This window comes from Tupaia chinensis, unplaced genomic scaffold (genome assembly GCF_000334495.1).
Source record: "Tupaia chinensis unplaced genomic scaffold, TupChi_1.0 Scaffold000099_1, whole genome shotgun sequence".
Classification (NCBI taxonomy): Eukaryota; Metazoa; Chordata; class Mammalia; order Scandentia; family Tupaiidae; genus Tupaia; species Tupaia belangeri.
Genome location: NW_006159563.1, coordinates 5,357,493 through 5,382,886, shown reverse-complemented (window position 1 = coordinate 5,382,886; position 25,394 = coordinate 5,357,493). Strand labels below are relative to the sequence as shown.

At 34.4% G+C, this 25,394-nt stretch overlaps 1 protein-coding gene across 1 annotated transcript in view; it reads right to left on the bottom strand.

Moving 5' to 3' along the window:
- The window catches only part of HOMER1 (homer scaffold protein 1), a 168,729-nt gene that overhangs the window by 56,974 nt on the left and 86,361 nt on the right, over positions 1-25,394 (bottom strand). The window contains exons 4-5 of the mRNA XM_027769956.1: positions 24,472-24,564; positions 15,941-16,080 (exon numbers count right to left, since the gene is read on the bottom strand). Of these exons, the coding sequence (XP_027625757.1) occupies positions 15,941-16,080; positions 24,472-24,564 (233 nt within the window). The remainder of the gene's footprint in view (positions 1-15,940; positions 16,081-24,471; positions 24,565-25,394) is intronic.

Here is a 25,394-nt window from a genome sequence, read left to right as displayed (position 1 = left end):
TCAGAATGTAAGGGAGTAAAGAGTACAGTTTCTCCATTAAAAAGGGTTACATTTTATCTCATAGGTATGAATAATTAAACCCCAACTAAATAAGAGGGGAAACCAGACATTTTTTACTTTAGCTTTTCTTTAATAATCATATTTGTATAAAATCTCTTAATTAAAAAAATCAAATGTAACAATTCATGCAAATTAATTCTTTATACAAGGATGGTCATTGGTAAATCAAATACATCTTCATTATCTTCCATTTAAAAACGTTACCTAATATTCATTCATAACTATGGGAAAACACCTGTAAATTTTTAAATAAACAAAACCTTATGACTATAGAAACTATCAGCAAAGAGACAGGCAAGAATTATTATTTCTAAACTTTTCTTAGGAACATTTAAAATTTGCCTCACAACATCCCTGTGAGGTAGGGAGTTATGTGTCCTCATATGACAGCAAATAAAATGACTAAGATAGAAGCATCAGATTACATGTAGAAAAATGGTTATATGTAGGTCTTTAAAAAACCAGTATCTATGAACCAGTTCCACTTAGAAGTCCAGGAAGATTAGGTTTCTTGTTTTTCACTATCTTTATCAGGAGTAACAGCTATTTTGATTCTCGACTAATTTTTCTCCATCAAGAGCCTCTGAGTCTTCTGAAAATCAGTGGAGCCAAGTATAATGGCATTTTGCAACGGAACCAAACATAAGATGCCCCACCACGTCATTTTTTTCTTCTTCTGCAAGGAGATAGCTTTAATGCTATTAAGGAATACACAGGAATTCAAGCAGATCAATAGCTTCTTTAAAGGTACTACTTCTTTTGACTCTTCGAAGTTAAAACTGTGATGACTGGGCCTTTCTAAATTGTCATGTTTCTTCCATGTTAGTTTCTTTCTCAGCGACTATTTGTGTCTTTTCAGCTAGAATAAACTGCAGATTCTCTTCTTCCATGGAAATGGCGATTCTGCTAAGTTCCAAAAGTAATGGTGTTCACAGAAGACATCTACCAAGGAAATTTGGCACTCTCCACAGCAGGGAAAAAAAATCCAACTCAGAGAATTGATCTTTTCTGCTTTTCAAAAAACTGTGCAGTAGGTATCAGAATGTAAGGGAGTAAAGAGTACAGTTTCTCCATTAAAAAAAAAAAAAAAAAAAAAAGGCCAAGCAGAAATTTTTAAAACCATGGTAATAGGGAAAGGGAAATGAGTCTACTTGAGTATATGATTTTCTGTTTGTTTTAATTATTACTTACAGTCAAAGATAACACTCTTAGCAAAAAAAAAAACAAAAAAAACCAAAAAACCAAAACTCCCCACAAATGTGATAACGTCTAGTACTAGTTTAGGGCTTGACATCTAGTAGGTACAATGGGTTATAAGACTTGTAAAATATAGTCAAAGGTCATTTACTTTCCTTGCTATGGAACCTAACACTTTGTGACTAGTCATTATAATGACAGTATGGTTTGTCTACACACCCTTTTTGTTTTTTGTTTAAGAAAGAGAGTTTTGCTATAGGGCAAATGCACTTGCCAGAGAGAGACAGAGAGACAGTGAGAAATTACCCCCCAGGGGAATAGCCATGCCACAATCCCTTATCCTGGGATCCTGTCTGACACGCACAGTGTTCCCACTCCTCGATGAATTTTAAGCTGCCGGGACTTGAATCGCTGGACTTGACTGCATGGGAGTCCAGCAACCATTGCACCATCTGCTGGTCCCAGCACACCTTTTAAAAGAAGCTGAAAAAGTATGACTACTCTACAGTAGCAGTGTTCTTGGACTCAGATGGCATCCTACTATAAGGTTCTTCATATAATTTAGAAGTTACTAACACACGTTTCCTATACTTTGTAGAGAAAACAAATGTATTATTTTATAGAGTTAGAGAGGCCTTAGGCAGTCTCTTTGATAGTAACTTAGCTTGCAGGTAAAGCATACACCAGAATAATCCAAGTACAAAAAACTATTAAGCCGTAAAATCGAAAAGGCTCTCTAAAGACAGTTTTGCTAACATGCAGTTTCTTTAAACTCATGTTATAGATGTGAAGAAAATCATTCTCCATAATTTTCTCTAAGGTTTCACAGCACACATCATAGAGAACTTTTATTGTTGAAAATTAAAAATTAAAACAACAACAATAAAAAAATGAAATCCTTTGGTGTCCAGGTAAATGGGACTTAAAAAACATGTGGATTAATTTAATGACTTAATTTTCTATTTTGTATGTATAGGCAGGCTTAAAATATTCTGATATAGTTATATCCCTATGTTGCTTGAAGAATAATATATACATTTGAAGAATACTCTTCTAAACTGCATGCATTCAGAAATACCATCTCTCTAGGATAAACTTGGTAGAACACTGCCAATGTAAAACAGGTACCTACCACATAATTTAAAATAACCATTTCTAGAATACAAATAGGAAAAACACATGATATTATACTAGAATAATAATTCACTAAAAAGCAATTATTTGAAATAAACTTTAATATGTGTAGTTTTATTAAAGAAAATCTTTTACATAAAACAAATTACTTTAATAATTATAAATTATTCATTTTTAATCATTTACTCATAAATAACTTTAAGCATTTATTTTATGGTGATAAAATTAATTAATGATTAAAACTCTGGACACCAGAAGATTTTATTATTTGTTGTTTAATTTTTAATTTTCAACAGTAGAAGTTCTCTATGATGTGTACCATGAAACCTTAGACAAAGTTATGGAGAATGATTTTCTTCACATCTATAATGTGGGTTTACAATAAATGATTAAAAATAAATGACTACAATTAATAAAAATATTTTATAAGAAAAAATGATTAATAAGAAAATCTTTTATATTAATTGAAATAATGCTATAATTTATCCAGTATATCTTTTAAAAAAATATTTGTATTTTTCCCCTTTAAAAACAGGCAAATTTTTATTGGTCATTTTCTTCCAACTGAAAGAAACACTTAGAGGCCAGCAGATGGTGTAGTGGTTATGTCACTGGACTCCCACGTGGTCAACTGAGGTTTGAGTCTGGACACAGTGGCTTGAAAATCATGCCAGGTGTGTTTGCATGTGTGCCCAAGGACCTGAGAGGAGAACTGAGAAGAGATTGCAGCATGCCCATTACCCAGGAGATGATTTCTCACTTTCCTTTTCACTGTCTCTGTCTCTCTCTCTCTGACAAGTGCATGCTCCCTAAGGCAAAAACATATAAATAAACAAACAAAACCTCTTACAAACAAAAACTTAACAAAAAAATCAGCTTTGGGTTAGCAGGTGGCATGGTAGTTAAGAGCAGTGGACTTCCACATGGTTGACTCCAATTCAAGTCTGAGACCTGGAGGCTTGCTCTCTCACTTTCCCTCTCTGTCTCTCTATGGTAAAATTAAAATAATAATAATTAAGTTAAATAAAATAATTCTTTAAAAAATAGAAAAAATCAACTATAAATTTTTAAAACATCAGATAGCAAACATACCCCATTCCAACCTTTTGCTACTTCATGTATTTTGGAGAAGTAACAAGTTAGAAGACAGGAAGGTTTCATATTTTTAACATAGGAAAACTAAGACCTAGTGATGGGCTCTTCAAAAATAAGTATTTTTATAAGAATTGTTTGTCTCAAAATAGCTCTTTTTTCCTTTACTGTAATCTATCAATTACCTTTTAAGAACTAAACATATAAAAACATACTGCTATATCAATACATAAATTCCTAAAGCCACCAAATTGTGGGGATATAAGCAAAGGAAATCAGTAACCAATAGGATTAAATACTAATGGAAAAAAAAAGCTAAAAATCTAAGAGTTAGGGGAATACCTTCACCCTAATAAAGAATATCTATGAGAAACACACAGCTAACATCATATTTAATGGTGAAAGAAGACATGCTTTCCCCACATGATATGGAATAAGACAACGATGCTTGTTCTTATTGGTTCTACTCAAAACTGTGTAGGAGGTTCTAGTCAGGGCAAATAGGCAAAAAAAAATAAAATAAAATAAAAGACATCGAGACTGGAAAGAAAGAAGAACTATATCTTATACATGTCATTAATTTTACATATAGAAAATCCTAAGGAATCCACTAAAAAATCTACTAAAACTTTTAAATTAATTCAGTATGTTTTTAGGATGTAAGATCACTATAAAAATCAATTGTATTTCTACACATCAGCAATGAACATTTAAAAGTGAAATTAAGAAAACAATTCTACTTATAATAGCACCAAAAAGAACAAAATACAAATTAATTTAACAAAAGAGAAACATTTATACTATGAAAACTAAACATAATTCAACATACAAAAACTCTAAATAAATTGAAAAACATATCATCATGTTCATGAATGAGAAGAGTTAGTAGTAAGATGAGCATATTTTCTAAACTGATTACATAAGTCAATAAAATCCCAACTGGTTTTGTTGTAGAAATTCATATGGAGTTTCTAGGGATTAAAATTCATACAGAAATTCTGGGTACTCATAAGAATCAAAACAGTAGTAAAAAGGAAGAACAAAGTTGGAGGAATCACACTTACCAATTTTAAAACTTACTACAAAGCTACAGTAATTAAGATAGTGTCAGACTGCCCTGAGGACAGATAAATTAATGGGACAGAACTGAAAAGTCCAGAAATAAACCCTCACACTTACACTCAACTGATTTTTGATAAGGGTACCAAGACAATTCAATGTTACGGTAAAGAAGAGCATTTCCAAAAAATCATGCTGAGACAACTGGATAATCACACGCAAAAGAACTCTATCTCTTATTACTTGCAAAACTTAAAAAGGATCAAAGATCTAAATATAAGAGCAAAAACTATAAAACTATCAGAAGAAATACATAGGCATAAGTCTTCATGAGTTTGGATTAGGCAATGACTTCTTAGACATGATAACAAAAGCATAAGCAACAAAACTAGATAAATTGGACATAATTAAAAATTTAAAATTTGGGGGGCCAGCAGGTGGCATGGTAGTTAAAGTGCCAGATTCCCACAAGGCTGACCACGATTCAAGTCTCGGATCCTGTGTCTTGAAATTCGTGCCAGGTGTATATGCATGTGTGTCCAGATTCCCAGGAGAATGGAGAAGGCATGGTGGTGTGGCCATCTCCCCTTGGGGGAGATTTCTCACTCTCTCTCTATCTCTCTCTCTGGTGAGCATATGTGCCCTGTGGCAAAAATCTAAACCAAAAAATAAACAAACAAATATTTTTATGCTCCAGCATATCATCAAGAAAGTGAAAAGATAACCTACAGAATTGAGAGAATATTTACCAAGCATTTTTCTGGTAAGGAGTTAGGATCTATTGAATCCTTGGAAAAGTCATGAAGCATTTTTGGATAGAAAAATACATTATGACTTTTCAATGACCTAACAGAATGTATAAAGAACTCCTACGACTCAACAACATAGAGAAAAAAATTCTATTTAAAAAAAAGCACAGGAGGGCTGGGTGCAGAGAGTTGTGGTAATGAGCTGCTTAAGAGAAGCTACACAATTGCAGTTCAAATTCCCAGCCCAGTGAGCCTGAAATACACTTGTGTGGACAAGTGCCCAAGAGCCAATGGGCTAGAGAATTGGTGCAAGGAGAATACAGCAGGACCAGATCCTGTGAGGGGTGCTCCCCTCTTTGTCATTCTCGTGTGAGTGCACATGCTCTTTGTGAATAAAGGGGAAAAAAATGGGAGAGTTCTGAATAGCTATTTTTTCCAAAGAAAATAAACAGTGATCAATAAGCACATGAAAAGATGCTCAACATTGTAAGTCAAATCAAACCACATAAGAATCATTTTACATTTACCATGATGGCTATAATAAGGAAGACAAGTGTGGTGATGATATAAAGAATCTGGAGCCCTTATATTCAACTGGTGGGAATGTACAGTGGTGCAGCTGCTTTGCAAAACAGCCTGGCAATTCCTCCAAAGGTAAAACACAGGCTTCTACATGACTTGGTGATTCTACTCCTAGGTATACAAGAGAATTGAAAACATATGTTCACATAAACATGCATACATAAATGTTCATAACAACGTTACTAAAGGAGCATTTAAAAACTGGAAATAACCAAAATGTCTATCAACTGAGGGATGGAGAAATAAAATGTATTATAGCCATATAATAAGAATATTAATTGGCAATAAAAAGAAATTAAGTACTAATGCATTCTATGACACAAATAAACCTTAAAAACACACGCTAAGTGAAAGAAGCCAGTTACTAAAGACCAACTATAGTATGATCCTATTAGAAATAGATGTTCAGAATAGGCAAATCTAGAGACAGATAATAGATTAGTGGTTGTCTGAATAAGAGGAGGGGAGAATGTGTTGGGGGAAATCGAGTGAACACTAATGGGTATGGGGCGGGGGTTCAGGGGTTGGAGGTGATGAAATGCTGCTGCTGATGGTTGTACAACTCTGTGAATATACTAAAAATTGCTGAATTGTATTTTATCCTTTAAAGAGGTGAACTGCTTAGTATGTAAATTATAGCTCAATAAAATTGTTAATAAATATATCAATAGAAATATTAATAGTTAAGTGGATCCTGTTAGAATTATGACACTAACCTAACTATTCTTCAGGTTGGTATCATAAAATATAAAGTGTATATTTTTTAAAAATATTCATTTATTTATAATTTTATTATTATTCTTCAATTTTGATCAGAGAGTGACAGACAGAGAGAAAGCAAGAGTAAGAAAGCAAACCACCAGGTTCAGGACTCGAACCATGGTTGGCCATGTGAGAGTCCAGTGCCATAACCATCAGGCCACCTGCCGGCCCATAGAAAGTGTATTTTTGATGCTAACAATCAAGCTGTACCAAATTATTTACCAGTTTCTGTCATCTCAATAACAGGACAAAACATTTATTCACTCAATAAATTTATTTATTATCTATAACATATGTAAAATGGCTAAAAACTATATGGGATACTGAAGAATACAATTTGATAAAGCTTCAGAAGCTGAGAATCCCATAGGAAAGTTTACAAGTTAAGCACAAGGTAAACAATGACAAAAACTGGGATGGTAAGTATCTAAAAAGTGAAAAGCAAAATAAACCTTCTTGGAGATCAGTAGAGGTAGAGGGAGAGTTGCCTCAACCAGTTTAGACTCTAATGATTAATGCTCTGGAGAGCTTCCGGTCTAACCTCCTCACTAGTCATTAGCAAATAAGTGTTACCAAATCCTTTGGATTTGCTTCCAATTGTATAAATTGAAGTGGCTAACATTTTTTTGTTTGAATCACCAAACTTTCAGTCTTCAATTCAGGACAGAATCATAAAAATTAATAATTCTGTCAACATTGGCTACATAGCCAAGGTAAACCATAAATGGCAAACTGACAGAAAACAAAATTACAATATAAATTTATTTCAACTATTTAGTCTTATCTACATTTTACAAGTCCTACAAGGAGAGTGGTCCCTGTGGACTACCATGACTACTTTCAATATACTTCAGTGAACTGTTTTCTTCTTTTGTCTTCCCCCCCCCCACCTTTTTTTTTGAGAGAGATTTTTGCTATAAAGTACATGCACTCCCTGGAGAGACAAAGACAGCAAGCGAGAAAACACCTCCCAGGGAGGATGGCCATGTGCAGTAACTTCTCTTCCATTCTCCTCCTCCTGGGATTTTGTACACGCATGCACCTGGCATGAGGTTTAAGCCACCAAGTATGGGATTCAAACCCCGGTCGACTATGTGGGAGTCCAGTGATGTAATCATTATGACACCTATTGGTCCCTGTTATCTTATTTTCATATGGAATGTGAGTCTAATGTATTAACCTTATGAACCAACAGTTGGCCCCAATCTTTACAAAGACCCCTTTTGAAGTTGGACTAAAAATCAAATGGGTCACTTAGTCTCCATCCCTCTTTCTGGCCTCATTTTAAAAACAACATTAATCTATTGTAGTTTGAGTAATGATTTGTCCCCCAAAGGTTCATGTTTTTTTAATTTAGATGTCCCCTAAAAATGTATAGGTTGGCATTCAATTGTATTTCACTTAAGGGTATTAAGTGAAAACTTAGTTCTTTCATGGTGCCCTAGGGTGAGGCCTCTGGGTGTGACAAAAAGTCATTAGGTTGGGCCCCCATGATTGAATTCTGGTGTGTACAAGAAGAACGTACATAAGGTTGGCAGACTATGCTCTGCTCTGCGAGTTCTGCCTTCTGCCATTTTGTGATAGCTATGGACTTTCCAGCCACCAGAATGATGAGTTTTGTAGATAAACCTCTATTTTCTTTATAAATCACCCAATCTCAGGTACTTCTGTTAGGAAAAACAAATATGGACTTAATGTGATGTCTTTAGATAAACCTGTACACTCTACCGCAGATCTCACCATTCCTTACTGTCAATACATACCACGAATTTCAAACATTTACATGGTTTGCCTGGCCTTTGCCTAAGGCTACACCTTGATTGTGACAATTATTACTCTGGTAAGGGAAAAAAAAAAAAAAGACACAGAGGAAAAGCATTTTTTCCTTTGTCCTAGAGCAGAACTGTCTATAACACATTCCCCTAAAAATGGAATCCCTTCTGCTAAAAACAGAAATAGAGGGGGAAAAGGAATTTTAAAAAGCCCTCCATAGGGAAGAGATCATAATTAATCTAGGACCAATCTGTTCCGCAGCAAAGGATCAGACCTCCAACTTCAAAAATAACTGTGACAGTCACTAGGGATGAATTAGCAAACATTCTTTCCCATTAATGATAATGGTGAGACAGAGGTAGGAAAAAAGAGACTAATCTCCACTGGAGCTGGGCTAGTAATGTCTTTATCTCACATGAAAAATAGTATTTTTCTTGTAAATAGCCTATATAAATGATAAAGCCAGATAAAATGCTTCTGCAAATTTTAACATTTTACTCAAAATGTTTTAGAAGACTTCAGAAGAAAATAAAGGTTGGTTCCTTAAAAAATTCAAGATAGAAAATGTAAGCACTATATATGCGGAAAGCTAATACAGTAAATACTCTTGGTCACTACACTGTATGTGTTATTGCATCTTACTTTAAAATATATAAATTGCTTTTGAGTGTCTAAATAATGCAGAACAGTATCTATTACCAAATTACTATGTTGCTTTTTATAAGAGGCTATCTACGGGAACCAGCAGTTAGCGCAATGGCTATGTCGCTGGACTTCCACGTAGTCGACCGTGGTTCGCGTTCCGGACCCAGTGGCTTAAAACTCACGCCGGGTGTGTGTGCGTGCGTGCCCAAGATCCCGAGAGGAGAACGGAGGAGAAGGGATTGCTGCATGGCCATCCCCCCTGGGGATTGATTTCTCACTTTCTGTCTCTATGTCTCTCTCTGTCTGGTGAGCGCACGCGCCCTATAGCAAAAAAACAAAAACAAAAACAAAAAACAAAAACCTCTATTACAACTAAACCCAGAAATTGTATTCCTGAATACATGTCCAAGAGAAATGTGTGAACACGTGTGCCAGAATGGAAGTGCAAGAATGGTCCTAATGCAATGGGGCCATTAGATAGCCCCAGGGGCCAGCAGGTGCCGCGAAGGTTAAGGCAATGGATCCCACATCAACCCCCGCCCCTTAAAAAAAAAAAAAAAAAACAAAAACAAAAAACAAAACCCTAAAAAAAAAAAAAAAAAAAAGAGGCTATCTATCCACAATTACAATAAAGAAAATTCTGATGTTGTTAAAATGTTGAATTGCAATCTCTCACAAATTCTTTTGGCCTTCAAATTAATTTTGAAAAACTGAATCTCTTTCTGAGGTTCAGTGGTAGAACAATGATATTTAAATCAGTTATGACCAGAAAATTAGGGGAATCTTACAACTTAACTTTTTTAACTGAAATTTTATCAATGATAATGTCACTTCTTGTGAAATCAAGTCCTAGATTTACAGTTTCACAAAAACTCCAAACACAAGCTACTGACAGAAATTACTTCTACTTTAATTCATTACTATAATCTTCTAATAGTCTCCTAAATTTTGCTTATTACCCATAAAAACAGTACTTCAGAGTTCTTGAATCATTCACGTTTTTTTTCTGTGTGCATCATCTTTGAAGGACAGACTATGTTTGATTCAAGATAAAGCACTTTTTTCAGTATTTTAACTTATTTGTTATATATAAATATTTTTTATTTCAGGGTTTTATTTTTTGTATTTCAGTTAAAATGGTATGTGGAATTAACTTTTTGAATTGTACAAAAATCCCTATCAGTTTTAACAGGTAACTTCTTGAAACTCTGATGAGTGAAACTTTTAATACATACAATTGGAGTGAATCCACCCAGATGTTAAAAATTGTGTACTGTAGTTACATTGTGGCTATACTGATTTAAGACAAAAATCAATATACTAGAAAGTAGCATTTCTGCATACATCCTTTAATAAGTATCTGTTAGGAACACATAAAATATTTTAAAATTTCTTTCATAGAAGATACATGCAGTACTCCCAAAACACACAAATTCTAGCAGCACCATGAAAATACATGATCAAAACATTAAAAGAACCTAAATATAATCAATACTTAAAAGAGCCTAAGTTCAATTAAAATAATCAAACTGTTATTAAAACTTACCAGTACAAAAATAACTTCACAACAGCTAATATTGTGAACTCACAAAAATACGATAACAGCAGTCATTGATGGATAATTGCATATGTGAGGATTATAAAATTATAATGAAGGAAATAAAAACTTTTAGTTTTCAATATTACCTTTCTATATTATATTCTAATAGCACTGGAATATGACAAAATTTACTATCTCTAAGAGAATCTTAGGTAGACTTTAAATCTTAAAAATAAATCTACTCTTTATTATTTATAAGAAATAACAGGTAAATTTGAGAATTTCCACAGCTGATGTTATGGAACAAACAATTCCGTAGAAGAAGATAACAAGATCTTCCCCCATATGTACATGCTAGTCTATTAGTATGTACCTGCTTTACTTATCCTACACCTAAGCTGAGACTACAGTCTCAAAGATGCCCTGAAGACTTCAGTGGGTCAGAGGATATTCTCTTTAGGTTTTAAAAAAATCTTTTTAGAAAGAAGTAGCAATATAAATAAAATTTAATAAAATTTCCCTGAGGAAATTAGTAAACATTTCATCCTCATAAGCTCCCTACTGTATATATCTCTAATCTTTTTAAAGCATTTAAATAAGTCTACTACAAAAGTATTAATTCAATGAAACTTATTCAATCAGAATATTTTTGCATAGTGTATGACAAAGACATGAAACAGTACTATAGCATTTGAGCTAATGAGCATTGAGCAGCCTACATAGTTAAAATGTAGTTTATCGATATAATTTTAAAAATCAAAGATGTAGTAAGGAAATCCATAATGCCACTGAATCAGATATAATATAAAAAATTGTAAAAGCTTAGCAAATAATTTTTTTAAGTTCAAAACTGATTTGAAAAAGGATAATGTGATGAAATAAGTCGGGGATTTGCTTTAAAAATAATACAATGGTAGAGAACTGAGTGAAAGTATTAATAAAACAAGACTGATAAAGCTGGGTAAATATGTTCATAAAGGTTCATTACAGTATTCTCTCTGCCATATATATTTTAAAATTTTTTTAAATAGTTATACTAAAATTTAAAAGTAATAAAAAATCTTGGCCATTTCTCTAAAGCTAAGTAATAACTTTTTTCCTGAGAGAGTTTTGCTATAGGGCATGTGCGCTTGCCAGAGAAACAGAAAGAAAGCATGAAATCACTACCCAGGGGTATGGCCACACATAATCCCTTCTTCTCCATTCTCCTCTCAGGATTTGGGGCATGCATGCATACACACTCAAAATGAGTTTCAAGCTGCCAGGTCTGGATTAGAACTGCAGTCAGTCATGTGCAAGTCCAGCATCCTTAACCATTATGCCACCTGCTGGCTCCAACAATAACTTGTTTAAAATAAAAAAGGTAAAATAAAAAATAATAAAAACTCATAAAGAATAAACTGTAATGACATTGCTAAAATTTTCAGGGTTAAATGAAAACTCGGGCCTTCTTTTGATATGTTGTCAAAAATTCATGAGACTTAGTCATAAAATCTGAATTTTTCAGAAGAGCACAAATTGGATTGTTAAGTAACTTATTACTACAGCCAACTCTATATTTCAAACTTCCAGGTCCTGTCCTTGAACTCTGTAGTTGGCCATGTGGGATCTGGTCCCCTTAACCACTTAGCTAAGGTGCCATCCCTACTGTCAACTCCTCATTAACATGACTGACTAGATATCTGTTCTTTTCTTTTTCTATTTTTGACTTTGCCAGATGACACATACATTCACTGAGGAAAAATAAAGAGAAGGAAAACAAGAAAGTACTTCCACCTCCACAGGAGATGCTCATGCCACAATCTCTTCTCCATTTCTCCCTCCTTTCAGGATTTTGGGCACACACACGCTCTTCTGGGACTCAAATCCTACAATTGGCCACATCCAACACACCACACGGCCCTAGCTCACAGTTTTCTATATCCTATTTTTTTTTTTTTAACATAGACATTCTAGTAATTCTGCTCCTTATTTAGCAGAGACATCAACCAGAGCAGAGAAATACTGGCAAACTTTTTTTTTTTGCTATTTATTTTCTGTTAAAACAAGATGGTAGGTTTAAACTTACAAGTTGTAGATTTAAATAAAATTTATTTTAATATTCTTTCTGTCACTACTTTATGAAACTGATCTTATTTCCCTATTAGTCTTCTGAGTTAGGAAGAGAGTTATTAACTTCATGGTAACAGCAATGTACTTGTATTGGGTATGTGATTAAAATTTACTGTTAATTGACAATACACACTAGTATCGGAAGAACTAAGTTAATGGTCTCAAAGTTGTTACTAAGGAACAATGTGATCTAGGACAACTCGCCTAACACTAGTATTTAGTGCCCTCATATGTCAAAGGTAAATGTTTACTAACTTTGATATTTGTTCACTGTAACCCAGAACATACACATATATGTACACAACTGAAACAGTTTCTACTATTAACATGGGTTTTATTCTGATGTTTTCTCTTTAGTTTTATTATATTTCATTGTTCATTATGCCACCAATAAACTATTAAGATGATTTCAAACTATCACAGTTTGGAAAATTATGGATTATACCATCTCTGAGGTCTCTTCTACCTAGGATATTCTAGGATTCTAATATTAGCTATAAAATACTCAACTTTCTACCTCAGGTGAAAATCTTCATTTCAGTAAAAATAATTAGTTTAACATTAATATGGACTACCATAAAATCAAAACAAGTTTGGAAAATAAATCTTCTAAAATCTTACAGTTAAGTATTTAAAAAATAATATGAAAGAAAACTTCTGAGATTATACATGCCCTTAACATAACATGAAAGCTTAAATTGACCTGCTCAATTTTATATTCAGAACTATCAAATATCTCCACAGCTAATCTATAAATCTATAAATTCCAGTAGTCAAAGAAGTTTTATCTTTAGGTCAAAGAAATTCCTACTGGACTCCCAAGAATAGAGAAAAATAAATAAAAGAAGACTAATTCCAGGTGGTACCTCCAAATAGTAAGGAATATAAAAACAGTAAACATTTAGAAGATTTGAGATGCATGAAGTAAATCAAAAATAGTTCTTATAAATGATAAACATAAAAGTTCTGATTTCCAAACACTACAGTATTCAATGCAGATGGCTCAATTTGTTAGTCCAAAAAAAAAAAAAAAAAATCAAGTATATAATTATTAAAGTCTATTTATTAAATGGATATGTTAAATATCACTTAATAGGAAGGAAATTTTTTCCTTCCATCAACATAAGTAAAGAATTTTAAAATCTGCATAATAACATCATTCTTTTATTATAATTATATATTTAAAGACTGTGTTTTATAAATCAATGTGAACATACCAGGTGGTACCTCCAAATAGTAAGGAATATAAAAACAGTAAACATTTAGAAGATTTGAGATGCATGAAGTAAATCAAAAATAGTTCTTATAAATGATAAACATAAAAGTTCTGATTTCCAAACACTACAGTATTCAATGCAGATGGCTCAATTTGTTAGTCCAAAAAAAAAAAAAAAAAAATCAAGTATATAATTATTAAAGTCTATTTATTAAATGGATATGTTAAATATCACTTAATAGGAAGGAAATTTTTTCCTTCCATCAACATAAGTAAAGAATTTTAAAATCTGCATAATAACATCATTCTTTTATTATAATTATATATTTAAAGACTGTGTTTTATAAATCAATGTGAACATACATTTGTCAGATTGCAGGAACTAAAAATGTTTATGTGTTCAGTCATCTTTATAACTATAAAAAGAAAATATGCCTACATTGCAATGGTTACAGCATGAAATCCATGGTGACGCCAAAATATGTCTACTATTTTATGCTAAATTGTTAGAATTTTTAGGAATAACTTAGACTAGTCCCATCATCAAATAGTTTTGACTACCCATCCCTATTCATTACTAAAAACATTCCTAAAGTTGAACTCTTCTACACTGTTGGTGGAAATGTCGATTAGTAGAGCTATTATAGAAAAATGTATGGGAGCTCCTCAAAAAAACCCAGAAACAGAACTGCCATATGATCTAGCAATACCATTACTAGGCATTTATCCACCGAAAAAGAAATCAGTATGTTGTAAAGTTATCTATACCTCATGGTTTATTGCAGCACAATTCACAACAGCCCAGATATAGACTTGATCTGAGTATCAATCACAACACAAACGGATAAAGAAAATGTGATAAATACGCACAGAGGAATACTATTCAGTCACTAAAAAGGATGAAATCCTGACATCTGAGGTAACATGGCAAACCAGGAACACATTATGGAAAGTGAAATAAACAAGGCACATAAAGAGAACACCTCACGCTCTCATTCATATGTAGACATTAGAAAGGCTGACCTCATATGCAAAGAGAGGTAAAGAATGAGTAATAGAGGCTGTGAAGTATAGTGGGGAAAGGGGCTTGGGAGATGATGGTTAATGGAAACACAATTACAGACAGGTAAGTACAGCTAACAATAGTAAATTTACTGTATATTTCAGAATAGCATAAAAAAAGAAAAGAGGATTCTGAATGTTTCCCACACAAAGTATGACAAATAGTTGAGATGATGGATATACTAATCCCCCTGATTTATTCTTGACATTGCATTCTTGTACTGAAAAATCACATTGTGCTGCACAAATATCATAAATACAAAAAACAAAAATCAAACAAAATACCTTAAATTTTTTTTTTCTTTTTCTTTGGTTTGACCATGAAGTACCTCAGTGTTAGCCTCTAATCCCATCCCCTAATGTCCAACAAATTTCAATCAAAATAAAAATTCTCATGAAGAAAAGTTTGGAATATCATTTCACAATTCTTAATATGCCAAAGAATTTGATTTTTTAAAAATCAGTCCACCAAAGAAATACACAATAGAGGAAAATTGTTCCCTTGATTTTAACTAAAACTATATAGTGAAAAGTTTCCAAAGAAGAATTAAAATTAACTTGGAAATAGATAATTAACTGACATTTATTTTATATTTGTAACACTGCAATTTTCTGTAAAATTTCCTCTTTACATCCTAAATATGCCACTGTATGGCCAACTAATATAACTGGTTTAGAACACATTTAGGATAAACTATTTTTTTAGAATATTGAATTATTAAAAAATTCAAAAGGCAAATAAAACTATATCTCTTATTAGTTTCTGTGCAAAAATATATCTGCCATTAACATTAATCGGCTCATGCTAAAAGTTACCCCAAAATAAAACACAACAAACAAAATGAGGTCTGACCTTGAATTTCATTCAAAGTTCATAACTGCAAGAGTTCCTGAAACCAAATAAATGTCCATATTTATACATTTTACTTAATCATGATTGTTGAATTGAATCTGTACCTATGTGAAAATGGCAATGCATTCTGAGTTGGTTCGGCCCTTGGTTCTGAGTTCTGTGTCACATCAGGTGTTCTTTCATCATCTGTCCCATTGATACTTTCTGGTGTTAAAGGAGACTGAAGATCCCCGCCTGCTGATTCCTTAAAAAAAGGGATGGATGATAAAAAAAAAGGAGTTACATTTTTGCTAAAGTACACAATATCATCTTAACAGTTAAAATGGACTCTGATACACGCTTAATTATGAGCTAGATTTCTATTAAAATGTGAGTAAAGCACTTAAAAAGTAAAATTTGAAAGAGAAATAATTTTTGAAGCAAAGTAACTCAGAAGAAAATATCCTCAAACCTAATACAATTTAGAAACATAAATATAACAATTTAGAAATGTAGTTTCAATGAACTGAAAAGCTTTTGAGTTTATATAAATAAGTAATTTGTCAAAGTAAAGTATATTTAAAGAATTACTTAAGAAAAAGAAGATAATACAGAAATTCAAGAGCATACGATTTTATCTAGAAAGAAAGATCACAGGAAGGGGTCATGGGAAGGGGAAGGGAAAAGGGTAAAGGTGGAATGAAATCTGCAAGTTTTCATTTTTTTACCTGTCCTACTTTTCAATTCCCATTGAGTTATTCAGAAAAGCATCTGGAAATATCTCTATAACATACTATACATAATCATTGTTAGTGAATTTCAGCTTTTTTGGTCTAATAATGGAATTCTTTTTCGTCATAAAATTTCCTGTCTTATTTCTACTTTTAGTTAAGATTTGCCTATCAAAATAAAATTAATTTAACCCTTTGGAAATGAAGTAGAATTTAAAATGAAGCTCAAGCTGACACTTACTCTTGTGTCTGTCATTATCAATTACCCAAGTATTTTTTTATTAGAAATCAGGTAAGTTGTTATTTGATAAACCAGTTAGCTAAGGAAGGACATACCAACAGACTGTTAAAGAGAAGCCTGTGAACCCCTTATGATTCTTGGGCAATAAAACTTCACAATGAAATGTTAATCTATGTTAAGGAAGAAAATGAAAACATGTGTCCAAGAATGGAGTGGTTAATATGACTGTAATTTATCGACCTGAAAGAATACAAGATTTCCTCAAATAAAAATAAGTTGAATATGAGCAATACTGGAAAATGTTTATAATTGGAAAAAGAAAATGTGAGTATAAAGCAGTAGCTAGGTTATGATAATATATACACCTTATATTAAAAATGTTGTTCATGAAGTACTTGAAACAATACAGAAAATGGAAATATGGTGAGACTGTATACTGCTATATGTATTTCACATTTAAGTATTTTAACTAATAGTACATAACGTCATAAAATCATACAAGCTAGCAAAAGGATATTGTCTTAATTATCAATATCACAACAATTTTTCTTTTTAAAAAGAGTTATTTATTTAATTTTATTTATTATTATTTTTTTAATTTGACCAGAGCAAGATAGATAGAAAGAGGGAAAGTGAGAAAACAAGATGCCAGGTCCAAGACTCAAACCATGGTCAGCTATGGGGGAGCCCAGCACCTCAACCTCCACCTGGTAGCCCCATCATTTTTCAACCTTAATTTTGACCTTTAATTTCATTCTTATTAAGTATTTCTCCTATATTTTCTTAAACGATAGCTAACAAAGGAGTAAAGTCTAAGTATAATGTGACACTATAAAACTGTTTTACAACAAAGTCAGCTCCTACTAAATGGATAATGAAACAATTTACTCAAAGTGACTATTTCTAGATCAGTTACGGCCATATTAACTAGCCAGAAAAAGCTTAAGCAGCCAGTAAAAAAACCATCTTTGGTATTAATAAGTTAGGCCTATTTTTCTCAAAGGCAGGCCAAACCAAGCTAAAATAATAAAAGCTGACTGTCTAATCTACTTAACAGCTTTTATAAAATGTTCAAGATGTGGCTCAGTAGAAAGGAAAACAGAAACAAATTACCTTGTCAAACTGAAAGAGTAAATAACTAAGGATTAATTTAGGGATTTGCTGGCATCAATCAACAAGAGTGTGGAGGCACAAGCAGGTTAGAAGAAACAAGGGGAAAGAAAGGTCGGGCCACTGTGGCACAGTTGTAATGCAGTGCCCTGCAGGGCTGGAGGCCATTACGGCCAACCATGGTTCGGATCCCTTGGCAGATCTAAAAACATGTCAGGCATGCACATGGGCATCTAGGACCTTGAGGAGCTAGAGGGCTGGGAAAGAGACATCACAGTATGATGAGATCTTGTTGAAGGTGCTTCCTCTCTTCGTTTTTCTCTCCCCCTACCTTGTGGGCATGCTCCTATCATTAACAAAGACAGTGCTAAGCGAGAGAGGAGTAGCAGTTTGACTCCTGGTTCTTATTTCCTTCCAGGATATACTGCTCATTTCACTTTAGAGTCTAAGGGGGAGCATTTCGAGGCACGGAACTTGAGGAGTCTACAAATGTTGATGTGACTGAAGTAGAAAAACTATTCTCAAAGGCAAATTAAACAGGAGAAAAAGGAGAGGAAGAAAGGGGTGGGGTAAAGGTGGCAACAACTATAACATCTCAATGCAGCAAGCTTTTCTTTAGAAAACAAGAATACTAGCTATATATTTTTAAATTTTTATTTATTATTATTATTTCTTGAATTTGGGGAGAGAGCAAGAGAAAGCCGCCTGGTCTGGGACTCAAACTGTAATTGGCCATGTGAGAGTCCAGCACCTTAACCACCATGCCACCTGCCAGCCCCAAATATTAGCTATATTTAACTAAACATATATTTAGTTATCCTAGATATATCTAAAACAAAAATCAAAAAAGCCCACCCAAAGCATGAATTTTTATCTTTTTGTTGTTGTTTTATAATTCCCAGAAAGTGTGTACACTCATCAGACAGAAAGCACCCCCAGTGGTGTGTGGTCACACTGCAATCCTCCCCCCTACCCCCCACCCCCGCCATTTCTATCTTGTTAGAATTTAGGGCATGCATACACATGTGCCCAGCGTGTTTCTCATGCCACTGGGGACAGGATTCATACTGCAGTTGGCCCTGTAGGATCCATTTCCCAATGCATAGTACTTAACTATAACGATATGGGGACCGCAAAACAAGCTTTTTTTTTTCTTTTTGGAGAGGTTTTTGCTATAGGGCACGTGCACTCGCCAGAAAGACAGAGACGGAGAGACAGAAAGTGAGAAATCACCCCCCAGGGGGATGGCCATGCCACAATCCCTTCTCCTCCGTTCTCCTCTCGGGATCTTGGGCACACATGCACACGGTGTGAGTTTTAAGTCACCAGGTCCAGGATTCGAACCGTGGTCGACTACATGGGACTCCAGCAACATAGCCATTATTCCAACGGCTGGTCCCCCAAAGCATGCTTTTTAAAAAATAAAATTAATATTTGAGAATAAGAAAAAGCTCCAAGAATATCAAAATGCATAGAAGGAAACTGAAACCCCTTTCCTCCCAACTATCCCACAAGTAGCCAAAATAATTCTATAAAACCTTCAGAAATGTTACATATGTTAAAAGAACACACTCTGAACTCTAACATAGTCTAAACACCTAGTTCTTTTAAAATCTAAATTGTATGTTGTTTTCTACACATTAAGCTTTATTCTTTAAATAAAACTTATCTATACAAAATTAAAATTTTATACCTTCAAATCAAATATTAAAATTAAAAACTTAGGAACCAGCAGATGGTGCACTGGACTCCCATGCAGTTGACTGTGGTTTGAGTGTTGGACCTGATCTTTTAAACCTCCATGCCAGGTGCATGTGCATGTATGCCAAAGATCCTGAGAGGAGAATGGAGAGGAATTGTGGTGTGTCCATCCCCCCTGGGAGATGATTTCTTGCTTTCAGTCTCTGTCTCTCTGGAGAGGGCACATACCTTATAGCAAAAATCTCTCTCCAAAAATAAAAACAAACAAAACAACTTGGGGGTATATTCATGAGACTACAAACTTCTAGCTGTTATATAGTAAATGAAACATCAAATAATACATTCTTTGACCTAAGTATGTGTATGTGTACAAGATGACTTTAAAAAGTTCAAGGAAAATGAATTAAAGTGAATTTATTTTGGTGCAAAAAAAGATTGAAATCTGTACAAAGTTTTTTCATAATACACATTTTCCGTGAACTTTGTGAAGACCCTCTTGTGTATATGTGTGTGTGTGTTTATGTCTCCCCTTACGAAATGACAACAAAGCCAAAAAAACTAGTAATATTCTGAAACCCATGAAAAAATAGAGGGTCATCAGAAAAGCCATGAGGCATTTTTGTATAGAAAAACATGTCATAACCTTTCCAATGACCTAATAAATCACCTTAGCCCTCACTTCAGGATGGGGTCCCCACCTACTCAGCAGTAGAGGGTGGGGTGCAGGGCTGTGTGGTGACATTGCCCTTCCCCACTAGACCGGATACCACCACCACCTCCACTTTGGTCCAGCAAAGTCTGAAATTGACATTCCAATTATAGTCACATCCTTTTTGGTTAAGCAAAACATTTTATCATTTAACACACATTTGTGGAAGATCTGTTCCCTTCCAGTCTTTAATACATAACTGACAATGAAACCACCTCTCCTTTCTGAACAGAGGTTTGATGAGAAAAACTGAGAAAGGAGTTGATGATTTTGAGTTTTTATGGCAGTGGAAATAGAAAGAAATGCTACGAAAGAGACCAGAAGAGTCCATAGAGAAAGATGAAGGGGCCAGACAGCGGCACAGCACCAAACACAATGCTCTGTGAGGGTGACCCACAGAAGGAGATTCTGGGTTTGTGTCAGAAGTGGCTAACTTTGCTCTGGAATGTCTTTTATAACAAGTCTTCAGGAACGGGGAATGCCTACAGAACTGCTGCTCTCAGCGTCATCTCCAGACCAGCATGGCCGTCTCCTAGAAACCTATTAGGAATGTGAATACTCAGGGTCCCCAGTGTAGACCTACTAAATCAGAAACCCTGGGGGTGGGACTCAGTTATCTGTGTTTTAACAAGTCTTCCAAAAAACTGTGATACAGAATTTATACGGTTAAGGAATCTATTTTTCTACAGTTGTTATGTGCCAGATACTATGTTAAGGCTTTACATCTTTCTCACTGTTATAGCCACATCACCTATAGCAATTGTTAACAGTTGTTGAGTTTTTATTAGATGCTAAGCACTTTCTAACCCTTCTTTAGTACTCAAAGTAACCTTAAAATAATATATGTAACATAGGCCAGCTGGTGGCATGGCGGTTAAGGTAGGTAGATCCCACATGGCCAACTGCAAGGTTTGAGTCCCAGGCCTGGCAGCTTAAAAATATGTTAGGCATGTGTGCATGCATGCCAAAAATCCACAAAGAGAATGGAGGAGAAGGGATTGCAGCATGGCCATTGCCTGGGGCAGGGGGTGCTTTCTCATTCCCCACTCTGTCTCTCTCTGGCAAGTGCGCATATCACATAGCAAAGCTTTTCTTTTTTTTTAAAGACATATTCTTGCTATTCTGTTTTACAGATAAAGAAAACAATCATTTGTCTAAGTTTAAAAACTAGTAAGGGTTCGAGCCCAAACCCAGATTCAAAGCCAGGCTCTTGAGCTCACTTTATTAACCATGAGCTGACATTATCATACTTACTCCTCTCAACAATCCTGTAAGATAAGTGATGTATGGTATAAACGACCTTCCCAAGATCACAGAGTGACAGAAACGGGATTTAAGTTTGTCTGATTCGCAAACCAAGTCTTAACCAGTCTGTTATACGTCTCGAAATAAAAACAACAGCTATGAACAACTAAGGGTCTACTACCATTGATTATCCCATTTAACCTATTATTGTTTATCTACTTAGCCTTCCCTAAATAATAGTTTATTCTTCAGGCAAAGCATTAATTCAACAGATTAGGTAAAGTCAAGGAAAACTCAAGCTCTGTGTTTTAGGAAGGAGGAATAATAGGAGTGACTAATGGTAATACGATTCAAACTGTAACAGAAACAAGGACTGTAAAAAAAAAGTGGGGGTCAGAAATGAAAGAAATACCTTTATTTATTTACTAACTTACTATTTTCTATACATTAATAATCAGGCTTCAAATATTCTGAAAAAAATAAACTAAGATCTGTATATTCAAACTCAAATACAGAAGAGCTTAAGATATGTCTTTTATTTCACATGATTTTCCAAATTTAAGCATATTTGATAAAGTTCTTTGATGAAAGTAAAGAACTGATGACTTTCCACCCACCAAAGAGGAGCAGGTGTCTTGGCAGCATCTTGTAATAGCTCATGACCAATTGAACAAAAGCATAAGTCATGATTAGATCATGGAAACTAGGCACAGCAGTGAAGCTTAATCCAGTGGAGTATCACTGAAATCCGATGACTATTCTCTCCCTGAATGTGCTGGTGTTGCAGCTCCTTCTCACACTAGGGTCATCACCTGAGGAACTGGAGCCTTCCCCCACCCCCCCACCCCCCACACACACTGGTACTACATTTCAAATGGGCTTTCATGCTTAAAGTATCGCTACACTATCACAGCATTCAGAGAAAACAGATTCGAGAGAAGTTTCAAAATGATCCCCCAAGTTATTCTAGGTCATTGCCAGTACGGAGGTTAATGGAACTTTGGCTTGGAGCCAGAGTACACTTTAGCCTGTGAGGAAATACATACTTGAAGCACACTGAAGAGCTCTCTATCCTGTGCAGAGAAAAAAAATCAACTCTGTACCAGTGGGGTTTACCAAACAGAGTGGTGCCAGGGGTAGGAAGAGAGCTGAAGCGCAAATAATTTTCTAAACTATTTCAATCACTTTGTTACTCATGACATTCCAAGGCAATTTCTATCCACTTCTTCCAGAAAGTTCCATATCTATCGGCTACTACTGATATTATTCCAGAAAAACATCTATAACATCTCATTTTAATTTTTCATAAAAGCTATGGAGTATACTTCAGAAAAATTACTACAAAGGACACAGCACAATCTGAATCCTACTATTAAGACAACAACTGAAAAGAATTAATTTTAGAAAAGCCTGTTTTTTTTAAAGAACTTATTTATTTTTTTAATTTGATCAGAGAGAGGGAAAGTGTGAAAGTAAGCTACCAGGTTTGGGACTCAAACATATGGAGTCCAGTGTCTCAACCACCTTACCACCTGCCAGCCTCCTTGTGTTTTCTTTTAAGAGAGGTTTTCGCCATAGGGTGTGTGCACTTGCCAGAGAGATAGGGAGAAAGAGAAAGTGAGAAATCCCACCCCAGGGGAACGGCCATGTTGCAGTCCCTTTTCCTCCATTCTCCTCTTAAGATTCTGGGCACACACCCACATGTGCCCTGTAAGAGTTTCAACCCACTGCTCCAGAACTCAAACCGCAGTCAACCATGTGGGAGTTCAGCACCTTAATCACTACACCACCTGCTGGCCCCGGAAAGCCTACTGTTGAAAAATTAAAAATAACTTGCATTCTATAATATATGAATCATACATTAGAGTCTTTGCAAAAGGACTGAAACATAACTATTTAATAAACTCTACTTGGAGACATACTTCTCTACTGAAGAAAGATCATGATGGACAAGTAAGCTGCTTGCTAAAGGAGAAAGTGCTACCTCTAAAATTTATAATCTTTATGTCTCAGTGCCAAGTATAAAATAAGATGTTCTGTCAGATTTAAGTACACCTCAGAATTAGATAAAACAAACCATGCTGTTTACGTATTATATTGTTTTCTGTACCACCTCTATAGTTTAGTGACTGCTGAAGTCATTCAAATTACTCCTAAACTGTTTCCCCTTGCCTGTTTTGCCTTTCCCATGGGAATCCTGAAAAAGATCCACTTGATCTCTCCCCTGGCTTCTGTTTATTATCTCCTGACCACCCTGAGGCTTCCTTCCTCTCTAGGACCCGTGAGAACAAACTTGTCTCCCTAAGCTTCTCCTCTAGCACTTCTTGTGACCGCATTTGACTAACCATCATATAAAAACACAGAACACGAAATAGGTCAATCATGATCTTTATGTACTTATGTTATTTTAAATTGGATATACAATACATAATCTTAGTTTTAATTACTAACTGAAGTCTTTGTTTGTTTGTTTTGTTTTGTTTTAAAAAGAGATGTTTACTATATGGCACGTGTGCTGGCCAGAGAGACAGAAAGTGAGAAATCACCCCCCGAGGGGGTATGGCCATGCCACAATCCCTTCTCTTCCATTCTTCTCTTGGGATCATGGGCATGCATGCACATGTACCCAGCATGAGTCTTAAGCTGCTGGGTACAGGACTTGAACTAGTCAACTACATAGGAGTCCAGCACTATAACCATTAAACCATCTGCTGGTTCCACTAAATTAAATTTTTAAGAATATTCTTGTAGACACTGACACGTGAAAAAAACCTTTCTCCACCAGGACAAATTAAAGAATGAATTTCAGTGTCCTGTTTGGAAATTAATTTTGGCATTATTTTCCCAAATTTAACTATGGCATAAAGAGTTTCACCTGAAATTAACACAGCATAAAAAGAATAGGGATGCAATACCCACCTGTGAAGGTGTACTGGTAAGTTCCATCTTCTCTTGTGACTTCTCTTTTGCTAGTCGAGCGGCTTCTTTAAATTCCTGAAACTTTTCTGCAAACTAAATGTATAAAGACTACATACGTTAACCAAGTAAAAACAAGTCACGGTGCCCACATTTATCTTAGTTTTCTTTCAATTTCTGAATAACTGATTCTTATACAAGCAACATAGCCTCCAAATCAATTACAACTTGTAATATAGAAATGATAGAAAAAGAAACCTGATATCAAGCATCTGAACACTATACAATATTTTGACAAATCTCATTCAAAATCATAATATAATTAAGTTAGAATTTAGTGTCAGCTATGCTTCCTTGGCTGTTCACAAACAATTTACTAAAACTAAGGAATCAGTAAACAGAGGCAGACTATGGTTTATCACCAAGAAAATGCAATCGCTCAAGTATTCCCTTGTAAACATCACAGATTTAGAAAATGCTTTTAGCTTTTATTAAAATATAAAATCTCATTATATAAGGCATTTCATTTTTTTTAGTTTGCCAATTATCTTTGTTTTTTTTAATTTTATTAATTTATTCATTTTCTACATTAATTCACTATACACCATCACAACACAAAAATGAATTTTCCATCCAAAATACCCTGTGCATTGGCTCAATCAAGCACATCAACATACATGTTCTCAGCAAATAATTTTCCAATTCTTATGTCCTGCATATCTTGTAAGGCATTTCATTTTCAACAATACAAATAGTAACACTATTATCACTGACATAATTGAAAATTCATTTCTCAGATTTCTAAACAACCAATGTACAGAAGCAGAAAGGAATTTTTAAAACTCCACAAAGGTCTTTAAGATTAGTAAGAATTCCAAAACAAAAATGACCATCCATGAACTGCTAATTCTTGGGAACCCACAGAG